The sequence below is a fragment of the Microcaecilia unicolor genome, chromosome 6 (assembly GCF_901765095.1).
Source record: "Microcaecilia unicolor chromosome 6, aMicUni1.1, whole genome shotgun sequence".
Taxonomy (NCBI): domain Eukaryota; kingdom Metazoa; phylum Chordata; class Amphibia; order Gymnophiona; family Siphonopidae; genus Microcaecilia; species Microcaecilia unicolor.
Window position 1 is genome coordinate 73,263,497 of NC_044036.1, and position 12,235 is coordinate 73,275,731.

General features: G+C 40.6%; 1 protein-coding gene across 6 annotated transcripts in view; it reads left to right on the forward strand.

The window, feature by feature from the left end:
* The window catches only part of CCDC18 (coiled-coil domain containing 18), a 251,047-nt gene that overhangs the window by 88,193 nt on the left and 150,619 nt on the right, over positions 1 to 12,235 (forward strand). For all 6 annotated transcript variants that reach the window (XM_030205711.1, XM_030205709.1, XM_030205710.1 and 3 more), the window contains 2 exons: positions 487 to 707; positions 1,498 to 1,608. In XM_030205711.1, the coding sequence (XP_030061571.1) occupies positions 487 to 707; positions 1,498 to 1,608 (332 nt within the window). The remainder of the gene's footprint in view (positions 1 to 486; positions 708 to 1,497; positions 1,609 to 12,235) is intronic.

Genomic DNA, 12,235 nt, shown 5'->3' on the forward strand with positions numbered 1-12,235 from the left:
ACAAAGAATAACAGGTAGATTAGAAGTAAATAATTTAGAATATGTAAATGAGAGTGGGACAAGGTAAAATATTCAGTAATGATAAAGTGGATTAAAGTGTCTAAATTAAAAGAGTTCAGTATTGGCTAGTAATGATGTAGATTAGGGGACTATATTTTATAGTTAAAATATATAAGTTGATTAAAGGCCTTTGTGCATGAATGCTTATTTTGAATGATTCATTATACAGGCTGCTATAAAGCTAGAAATCTGTCACTGTGATGTCTGTGCAGGGGCTGCAATGCAGATGTTGCTTGTAAATTTGACCTCTGTTGCAGCACAAAGGGATCATTTTATACAGAGCCATCTAGTTTTAGGTATACACAGAGTTAGATTTTGGGCAAGGTTCATATTATGCATATAGATGATAAAATTACTTAATTTATGTGTGTACTTGTGTAAAGTAAGCACTTCCTATTGGATATTAAAGCTTGTTTTATTTTGAAGGACATGAAACATTCCAGCAACAAGGGATGATTATTAAAGAAATGGAAAAGGATAAGCAAACACTCACTGGCCAAGTAGAAGGGTTGAATGCTAAACTAGCTAAAGCGGAAGATGAAGTTTGTTCCTTGAAAGTCTGCATGGATCAGAGAACCACTCAGTTTCAAGGGATACAGAAGGAACTATTAGAAAAAGCTGCAAAAAGCAATGACTTGGAACATGAAGTAAGTGCTCATCAGTTCTGAATGACAATCCAAGGGCTGGCCTATTGTCTTGTGCAGGATACTTGAATTTAATTCTCAAGCATGGCTCTATGTCTCAGGCCAGCTGGAGCTGGTGATGCTTTAGAAGCAGTATTCCTAGATCCTAGTAGAGGAGGGAGAGTGTCCTAATCACTATACTATGGTGACACCTAGTGGCCAGACTCTGGATAGGCATATACTGGTTTGCAGAAGAAGTCAGTCTGATTGTTGCTTCAGTGACTGGGCCAGATGAGAGTGAGGCTATAAAATGGAAGAAAATTCCAGGTGAAAGTTTTAAGGAACAGAAAAAAAATGTAAAATAAAACTAACTAGATAAACTGGCATGCTGACAAATATAGAACCTTATTTTTTTATATTCATAACACAATTATACATTATAATTCATTGTATTTCAGTGCATCTTGACATTCAAAATAATGCACAGTGAGTTCTAGTATAAGATGAATAAAATAAGGTGAAAAATCACATAAAGCCTGTGGTGTAAGTTGCCATATATCCTTCAAGACAGTGTTGGTGCAGGGTTAATTTTACTACTCTTGTAAGACTGCTCTCTTATGAATCATTCCCAGGAACCATCTCTGACTTATTATTTTAACCCAGTTTAAGCCTTGATTTGTTAAACTTTTTTAAATAGACACAGAGTAGGAGAAAAACCTGAATAAATTAGGTCCTAATATACTTTTTTCTCAATTGTTTTACAAGAATTTGTTTTCAATGAGTATCTGAATTTTTGCATAATATTTCTTTTCAGTTGAGAAAGAAACGTTCTCAGCTTTCTGCCACAGAAAAGCAGTTGGAAGAAAAGACTGTTGATTGTTCTTCTCTTGCTACAAGAAATTCTGAACTGGAGTTGAAACTCATGGTAAAAGTCTGTTATTCATTACTCAAAAGTAAAATGTATGAAGACATATAGGATTTTAATTTTTTGTGTACTTTTAGAGGCCATCATTGAGCAAGATGGCAAGTGGAAAAGTTAGTCAGATAACTTTATCTGCATATGGGACTTTTATGGATAAGTTCCACTGAATCCAGGTAATGTTACTCTGACAACTTTAGTTTGTTAAATTATTTGATCAATTTGCAGTTAATATATTCCACTGCAGTAAAGCTACTTCATTCCACTCATTGATCTGATAATGTTTCCCATTTGTTGATACAAGAACACTGACTGTTTATCGGTGTATGTGTTGGGACTGCTGCTTTTTAACATATTTCTAAATGATCTAGATATAGGAATAACTAGTGAGGTAATTAAATTTGCCGACAACACAAAGTTATTCAAAGTTGTTAAATCGCAAGAGTATTGTGAAAAATTGCAAGACGATCTTGCGAGACTGGGCATCCAAATGGCAGATGTGAGCAAGTGCAAAGCGATGCATATGGGAAAGAGGAACCCAAACTGATGCAAGGTTCTGCTTTAGGAGTCACCGACCAGGAAAAGGATCTAAGTGTCATCATTGATAATACGTTGAAACCCTCTGCTCAGTGTGCAGCAGCGGCAGCTAAGAAAGTAAATAGAATGTTAGGTATTATTAGGAAAGGAATGGAAAACAAAAATGAGGACATTTTAATGCCTTTGAATCGCTCCATGGTGCGACTGCACCTTGAATATTGTGTGCAGTTCTGGTCAGTGCAACTCAAAAAAGATATAGTGGAATTAGAAAAGGTTCAGAGAAGGGCAACAAAAATGGGGGATGAATGACTTCCCTATGAGGAAAGGTTGAAACGTCTAGAGCTCTTCAGCTTGGAGAAAAGGCAGCTGAGGGGAGATATGATAGAGGTCTATAAAATAATGAGTGGAGTGGAACGGGTAGATGTGAAGTGTGAATCGTTTGTTTACTCTTTCCAAAAATACCAGGACTAGGGGGCATGCGATGAAGCTACAAATTAGTAAAGTTAATACGAATCGGAGAAACTTTTTCTTCACTCAACATGTAATTAAACTCTGGAAATTGTTGCCAGAGAATGTGGTAAAGGCGGTTAGCTTAGCGGGGTTTAAAAAAGGCCTGGACAGTTTCCTAAAGGAAAAGTCCATAGACCATTATTAAATTGAATTAGGGAAAATCCAGTGTTATTTCTGACATAAGCAGCATAAAATGTATTGAACTTTTTTGGGATTTTGCCAGGTATTTGTGACCTGGATTGGCTACTGTTGGAAACAGGATGCTGGGCTTGGTGGACCTTTGGTTTGTCCCGGTGTGGCAATACTTATGTTCCCTATGGGGAAAGTCTAAAGTGACTAGGGCTCTTCAGTTTGGAGAAGAGATGGCTGAGGGGAGATATGATAGAAGTCTATAAAATAATGAGTGGAGTGGAACGGGTAGACGTGAATTGCTTGTTTACTCTTTCAAAAAATACTGGGACTAGGGGAAACACGATGAAGCTACAAAGTAGTGAATTTAAAACGAATCTGATAAAATATTTCTTCACTCACCGTGTACTTAAACTCTGGAAATCGTTGCCAGAGAATGTAATAAAAGCAATTAGCAGGGTTTAAAAAAGGTTTGGGTAGCTTCCTATAAGAAAAGTCCTTAAGCCATTATTAAAATCACTTGGGGAAAATCCACTGCTTATTTCCAGGATAAGCAGCATAAAATGTATTGTACTGTTTTGGGATCTTGCCAGGTACTTGTGACCTGGATTGGCCATTGTTGGAAACAGGATACTGGGCTTGATGGACCTTCGGTCTTTCCCATTATGGCAATACTTATGTACTTATGTTTGCATCCCATTCATGGGAATCATTGAACCATGTCTCCATGATAGCAGCAATGTCTAAGTCTGCCTCTAACATCAGGGCTTGCAGATCATGAACTTTGTTGCTTAAGCAAGTATTTGTGGTCATCGTTTTCCAGCTACTTTTCAGTGGCAGTCTCATCTTCTGTTTAGTTTTTTGTTTAGTCTCATTCCTGCTGTGTTGGTAAGAAGTGATTTGCTAAGATTGTTCTTTTCATTGCTTTCTTTACTACTGTCACATTATATCTTTAGCTGGGAGTGACCACTGGAAGTGACCTGCCCCCATAAGCCACCCTCACTTTCTAGTTTAAACTCCTAGAAACATATTATGAATTTCTCACCAAGGATTTTTTTTTTCCTGTCACAGTAAGACACAGCTCATTGTTACAATCTAATCTTTTGGGGGTTTTTTTTTTTTTTTTTTAATTTATAGAAGTCTTTAGTGAACATTGTTGATATTCCACCAAACATACTCAAAACAACTCGTTACATCTTGTTTCAACTAAGCCAACCATAACATCGAGGATTCGACAAAGTACGCCATATGGAGTCAGCAATCCCAATGCAAACACATTTTGTACTTCCTTTTTTTTAATTTATTTTATTATTAACCTCCCCCCCCCCCCCCCCCCACCACATTGTACCGATCCCTCCCTCTACCCCAAAACCTTTGGGTTTTTTTTCCATGTATTGCCCCATCCTCCTATGTACCTAAAACATTCTTGATGACACAAGGCTATGAGCCTTCTATTGAAATTCTCTGTGTTTTGTAAACTTTTCTCTCCCTTTCCAAAAGTAAGTAGTACTTCAGAAAATGCTGCTGTTTGTACCAAAGGTTTTAACCCCTCCCATAGCTCCTGAAAAGCGCTCTGCACTCTAAGTGGGGTATTATTGGCCAGGTCATTGTTCCCATGTGGATAACAACATTAGTGTTGGGTTCCTTAGTTTCTTCTCTGATAATAGTCAGTATTTGCTTTGTACTCATGGTAGCTGAGAAGTCTGGAAGGCATTTCACTTTGCTGTGCCCCTTGAACTGTGTTTCAAAGTTAATGTCTCGATAATGAAATCTGCTAGGAGCAACAGTTTTCTGGTATGAGGTTGTTTTACTGCTTTGTGGGGGGGGGGCACATTCTTCCTCTGCTCTCCCTCCACTCCCACATTAGATATACCATGCCTTTAAGCTGGAGGGGATGCCGAAGCCCGCCTGTCGAAGAAATTCATTGCCAAAGCCACCTCCTTTCTCCTTGTACTGCCTCAGGAGCGAGGAAGTTAGCGGGGTGCTTCCGATCATCAATGCTAGCACTTCTCAAGCATGCTCAGTTCATGCACAAACTGAGCATGCTTGGGGCATGCAAGCATCTGTGATTGGAGGCATGCTGCTGACTTTCTCGCTCCTGAGGCAGTACGAGGAGGAAGGGTGTGACGCGGGCCGCATATTTCTAAAGCTGGCCAGGCTTCAGCTGCCCCTTCCCCATGACTATGCTACTAAATTTAAAGGTCCATTCTGGGGAAGGGGGAGCCTATTCCAAAAGGATGGGCTCCACCTTAACCAGGGTGGGACCAGGCTGCTGGCATCGGCATTTAAAAAGGAGATAGAGCAGCTTTTAAACTAGAAATGGGGGGAAGGCCGACAGTCGCTCAAAAGCGCATGGTTCGGGATAAGGTATCTTTCAAAGATATCACCAAAACAGGGAAGATTAGGGTATCCTGATAGTGAGGTTGCAAAAGAGACCATAGTAGATCAGGTGTCCTTAGATAAAAATAAAAATCAGACAAAAGATTGCAAATTAATACTGTGAAGTACTGAGCATGATGTAAATAGGAACAACAAACATAGTTTGAAATGTCTATATGCGAATGCCAGGAGCCTAAGAAATAAGATGGGAGAGTTAGAATATATTGCACTAAATTAAAAATGAAATATAATAGGCATCTCTGAGACCTGGTGGAAGGAGGATAACCAGTGGGACACTGTCGAACAAATTATATCGTAGTGATAGGGTGGATCGAATTGGTGGATGGGTAGCATTGTATGTTAACGAGAGCCTTGAATCAAATAGATTGAAAATTCTGCAGGAAACAAAACATGTGGATTGCAAATTCTGCAGGAAACAAAACAAAACAGTCTTGGAATCACTGTGGATTGAAATTCCATGTGTAAAGGGGAAAAGGATAATGATAGGAGTGTACTACCGTCCGCCTGGCCAGGATGAACAGACGGATGCAGAAATGTTAAAGGAAATTAGGGACGCAAACAAACTGGGCAACACAATAATAATGGGTGGTCAGCCATTTTCTGTTCCAGGGTGTCTTGGAGACGGACGGAAATTAAAAATGCTTGGAGGAGAAAGAAAGAAAATATTCCCCTGAAGCAGCTAGGAAATAGCGAAACAGGGTTTCCCTGTCGGGATTTGAGGAATTTTGAGAATATACAGCATTGGGATCTGGATTGAATGGCGAGGACATCAGCATATTGAGCTAAGTACATTTTCCAAGCTTGGATAAGTGAATTGAGTCTCCTACAAGGTTTGTGGTGACACATGACAGTGCTCCTTTGAAAGTTTATGTGGAGTTTTTTTGTGAAGACATATGATTGTAAACGGTTCCCTCATTATATCTAAGGTGTGTCCTTTAAAAACGAGGTGGAACCGATTGTTCTGAAGTCTTTTTTTTCTCCACTTTTTTATGGTGTACCTGTCAGAGTGCCCTCAAACTTATTGTGTAAGAGGTAGAATTGTTTATGTATTATTGATTTCAATTACCCCAATATTGACTGGGTAAATGTAACATCAGGACACGCTAGGTAAAATTCCTTGATGAAATCAAGGACAGCTTTATGGAGCAGCTGGTACAGGAGCCAACGAGAGAAGGAAAAATTCTAGACCTAGTCCTTAGTGGAGCGCATGATCTGGTGCCGGGAGGTAATGCTGCTGGGGCCGCTTGATAACAGTGATCATAATATGATCAGACTTGATATTAGCTTTGAAGTAAGTATACATAGGAAATCAAATACATTAGCGTTTAACTTTAAAAAAGGAGACTATGATAAAATGAGAAGAACGGTGAAAAGAAAACTTAGACGAGCGACTGCGAGGGTCAAAACTTTACATCAGGCGTGGATGCTGTTCAAAAGCCAAATATATTCCTCGTATTAAAAAAGGAGGACGGAAGACCAAACGACAGCCGGCAAGGTTAAATAGTGAGGTGAAGGAAGCTATTAGAGCTAAAAGAAAATCCTTCAGAAAATGGAAGAAGGAACCGACTGAAAATAATAAGAAACGGCATAAGGAATGTCAAGTCAAATGCAAAGCGCTGATAAGGAAGTCAAAAAGGGACTTCGAAAAAAAGATTGCGTTGGAGGCAAAAACACTTAGTAAAATTTTTTTTTTAGGTATATTAAAAGCAGGAAGCCGGCAAAAGAATCAGTTGGACCGCTAGATGACCGAGGAGTAAAAGGGGCGATGAGGGAAGACAAAGCCATAGCGGAGAGATTAAATGAATTCTTTGCTTCGGTCTTCACCGAGGAAGATTTGGGAGTGATACCTGTGCCAGAAATAGTATTCAAAGCTGACGAGTCGGTGAAACTTAATGAATTCTTTCTAAACCTGGAGGATGTAATGGGGCAGTTCTACAAACTGAAGAGTAGCAAATCTCCTGAACCGGATGGTATTCATCCCAGAGTACTGACAGAACTGAAAAATGAGCTTGCAGAGCTATTGTTAGAAATATGTAATTTATCCTTAAAATCGAGTGTGGTACCGGAAGACTGGAGGGTGGCCAATGTAACACCAGAGGAGATCCGGGAAATTATAGACCAGTGAGTCTGACGTTGGTGCCGGGCAAAATGGTAGAGACTATTATTAAGAGCAAAATTGCAGAGCATATTCAAAAGCATGGATTAATGAGACAAAGTCAACATGGATTTAGTGAAGGGAAATCTTGCCTCACCAATCTACTACATTTCTTTGAAGGGGTGAACAAACATGTGGATAAAGGTGAGCCGTTGATATTGTGTATCTGGATTTTCAGAAGGCATTTGACAAAGTACCTCATGAAAGACTCCAGAGGAAATTGGAGAGTCATGGGATAGGAGGTAGTGTTCTATTGTGGATTAAAAACTGGTTAAAAGATAGAAAACCGAGAGTAGGGTTAAATGGTCAGTATTCTCAATGGAGAAGGGTAGTTAGTGGGGTTCCCCAGGGGTCTGTGCTGGGACCGCTGCTTTTTAACATATTTATAAATGACCTAGAGATGGGAGTAACTAGTGAGGTAATTAAATTTGCTGATGACACAAAGTTATTCAAAGTGGTTAAATTGCGGGAGGAGTGTGAAAAATTACAAGAGGACCTTACGAAACTGGGAGACTGGGTGTCTAAATGGCAGATGACATTTAATGTGAGCAAGTGCAAAGTGATGCATGTGGGAAAGAGGAACCCAAATTATAGCTACGTCATGCAAGGTTCTGTGTTAGGAGTCATGGACCAAGAAAGGGATCTAGGTGTCGTCGTCGATGATACGTTGAAACCTTCTGCTCAGTGTGCTTCTGCGGCTAAGAAAGCAAATAGAATGAGGTATTATTAGGAAAGGAATGGAAAACAAAAATGAGGATGTTATAATGCCTTTGTATCACTCCATGGTGCGACTGCACCTCGAATATTTTGTTCAATTGTGGTCACCGTATCTCAAAAAAGATATAGTGGAATTAGAAAAGGTGTAGAGAAGGGCAACAAAAATGATAAAGGGGATGGGACAACTTCCCTATGAGGAAAGGCTAAAGCGGCTAGGGCTCTTCAGCTTGAAGAAAAGGCGGCTGAGGGGAGATATGATAGAGGTCTATAAAATAATGAGTGGAGTTGAACGGGTAGATGTGATGTGTTCACGCTTTCCAAAAATACTAGGACTAGGGGGCATGCGATGAAGCTACAATGTAGTAAATTTAAAACAAATCGGAGAAAATTTTTCTTCACTTAATGTGTAATTAGACTCTGGAATTCGTGGCCAGAGAATGTGGTAAAGGCGGTTAGCTTAGCGGAGTTTAAAAAAGGTTTGGACGGCTTCCTAAAGGAAAAGTCCATAGACCGTTATTAAATGGACTTGGGGAAAATCCACTATTTCTGGGATAAGCAGTATAAAATATTTTGTACTTTTTTGGGATCTTGCCAGGTATTTGTGATCTGGATTGGCCACTGTTGGAAACAGGATGCTGGGCTTGATGGACCTTTGTTCTTTCCCAGTATGGCAATACTTATGTACCCAGTATCTTCCTTTTTCCCCCCTCTAGGTCCAACTCTCCCTTCCCTCTAACCCCAGGCTCATTATCTTTCTCTCTCTCTTCCCTCTCTCCCAACTTCTGAGGTCAACACCTCTTTTTTTTTTTCCTTCCTTCCTTCTGAGCCCAACATCTCTCCCTATCCCTCCACTTCTCTCCCTTCTTCCTCCTCACCCTAAGTTTGGCATCTCAACCTCCCCTTTTGGCCCTGCCCACAGTTCTTTCTCAATTCCCTCCCTCCCCTCCAAGACCTGACTGTAGCTTTCTATCAGGACCCTCCCAGCCCCACACCATGTACCTTTTGAAAAGCAAGCAAGTCATCAGCCCTGCCACACCAACGGCAGGCATACTCAAAGGCTGCCTGCGGCCTGCACTTGGCCTTTTCCTCTGATCCATCCTGCTCTTCTGCATACAGGATATTGTGTCACAAGGGATGGGATGGGTCAGAAGGAAAGGCTCGGTGCAGGCTAGAGGCAGCCTTTAAGTACAGCTGCCACTTAGGCTGTAGGGACGAGGACTTGCTTGCATTTCAAAAGGTACACCAAGGTGGGGAGGGGGGGACCCGAGAGAGAGACACTGGTAGGTCCGGGAGGACAAGGAGAGATGCCGGACCGTGCACAGCAGGGGGAGGCATGGGAGGGAGTCAGAAGGTGGGCAGCACATGATTAATTATTCATTGTGATTACATTTTTTAATTGCAATTAATAGCACGTTAATCGTGATTACTGTGCAGTCCTAGTATTAATATCATGAAAGATCCCCCTGGAACCTTAAGATATTTATACTACATAGTTACTACCCAGAAAAGGAGTTGGGATTTCTTAAATATTGTATTATAGCAGTAAGATGTGAAATAGTTGTCTTAACTAGAAGTGTGACAAATTGCCAGTGGATTCTGTTAAAGGTTAAGCAATTTTTATGTTAAAAGCAAGCTCACTGCTATGTGCAGAGAGAGTGGAAAGGAATTGGATAATATATGGGGGATGTGCTGGACATGGGTACACAGACTTTAAGGTCGATTAATTGCATGAGTGAAGGAAAATACAGCCTTAAGCTCAGAAGAAATCGGCAAACTAGTTGTTCCAAATAGCCAGGTGGTATGGGGGGGGAGGGGAGAAGGGATTAGGGAAACAGCAATTCTTATTAGGTTTTTATGTTTGTAAACTGCTTAATATTTTGTAATGAATAAGTGATATGTCAGATTAATAAATAAAAATCAAAACAATTGGCCACATTTTTAGAATAATATTTTAATAAAAAGTTGAAGGAGAAGCTTGCAAAGGGAATAACTGAAGGATACAATGAATCCTACTAGTTACCAGCAATGCTTGTAGAGGATTTGATTCAAGATCCTATTGCTGGTAAACAAAGTACACAGCACAAGGCTTCTTGATTTGAGGGGGGGAGGGGGGGGGGGGTTGTACTTTTTTTTTTTTTTTTTTTTTTAACTCACACTTCCTTGTTCCTTACATAAAAATCTCTCCGGTCACTGAACCGGAATCTTCTTGTAGTACCCTCTTTCAGAGTTATCTGCCTCAACATCATCAGACACACTATTTTCAGCATAATAGGGCTGTCCATGGGGAACACACTCCCATCAAAACACAGTGGAGATGACACAAACCACACTATGTATGCTGAAAGTGCCACAAATTTCTTTATTGTAGATGTAACTAGACTCGACATGGGCTGTGTTCTGGCCTATTGGCCTAAATCAGGAGTCTGAAATGTGTCACAATGTCATCTGTAGGTTTGATGGCGTCTCAAACCTATATAATACTGGAGAAAAAACTCAGACTGGGTGTAACTTCGCACAAATAGCAAAGTGTACATAGTGTGGTTTGTCTGTATATAGTGTGGTTTGTCACCTCCGCTATTTTTTGTTGTTTTGACCTGAGAGCTGTGGAGGATTGTTCTTCTGTTTTTTTTTTTTCCTCAACACACTCCTATTACAGCTTCAGCAGGAATCCTCATTCATCATTTATATGAAGCCTAGGTTTCCCTATCCCCTCAACAACCTTTGTTGGGGTCTCGTATGCAGAAGCACTAGGGCCCTGATTCTCAACTAAGACCCTTCTATCTTAGTGCCCTGTTTAGTAAGCCGTGCTATAGTCATGCTAGCATTTTTAGCGTGTGCTAAAAATTAGTGTGCGCTAATGTTAAAGACACCCATAGGAATATATGGATGTCTCTAGCGTTAGTGGGTGCTTAATTTTTAGCGTGCACTAAAAATGTTAGTGCACCTTATTAAACAGGGCCATTTATTTATTTATTTATTTATTTTACTGCTAGTGTCTATTAAATGTTGCCTGCTGTCCCCTCCCACCCTGACCTTATTTGAATTTGGATTGTAACTTATTTTGGACTAAACTCCACTATCATAGTTTCTGTTATCTATTTGTAAATTTGTAAACTTGAGATGGAAACGTCATCATCGGTATATCAAAATAAATGAACATGAGCATGTCACAAAGTTGAAGTGAGAGAAAATTGAGTTTACTTTTTTGACTAGTACATAAGTACATAAGTAGTGCCATACTGGGAAAGACCAAAGGTCCATCTAGCCCAGCATCCTGTCACCGACAGTGGCCAATCCAGGTCAAGGGCACCTGGCACGCTCCCCAAACGTAAAAACATTCCAGACAAGTTATACCTAAAAATGCGGAATTTTTCCAAGTCCATTTAATAGCGGTCTATGGACTTGTCCTTTAGGAATCTATCTAACCCCTTTTTAAACTCCGTCAAGCTAACCGCCCGTACCACGTTCTCCGGCAACGAATTCCAGAGTCTAATTACACGTTGGGTGAAGAAAAATTTTCTCCGATTCGTTTTAAATTTACCACACTGTAGCTTCAACTCATGCCCTCTAGTCCTAGTATTTTTGGATAGCGTGAACAGTCGCTTCACATCCACCCGATCCATTCCACTCATTATTTTATACACTTCTATCATATCTCCCCTCAGCCGTCTCTTCTCCAAGCTGAAAAGCCCTAGCCTTCTCAGCCTCTCTTCATAGGAAAGTCGTCCCATCCCCACTATCATTTTCGTCGCCCTTCGCTGTACCTTTTCCAATTCTACTATATCTTTTTTGAGATACGGAGACCAGTACTGAACACAATACTCCAGGTGCGGTCGCACCATGGAGCGATACAACGGCATTATAACATCCGCACACCTGGACTCCATACCCTTCCTAATAACACCCAACATTCTATTCGCTTTCCTAGCCGCAGCAGCACACTGAGCAGAAGGTTTCAGCGTATCATCGACGACGACACCCAGATCCCTTTCTTGATCCGTAACTCCTAACGCGGAACCTTGCAAGACGTAGCTATAATTCGGGTTCCTCTTACCCACATGCATCACTTTGCACTTGTCAACATTGAACTTCATCTGCCACTTGCACGCCCAATCTCCCAGTCTCGCAAGGTCCTCCTGTAATCGTTCACATTCCTCCTGCGACTTGACGACCCTGAATAATTTT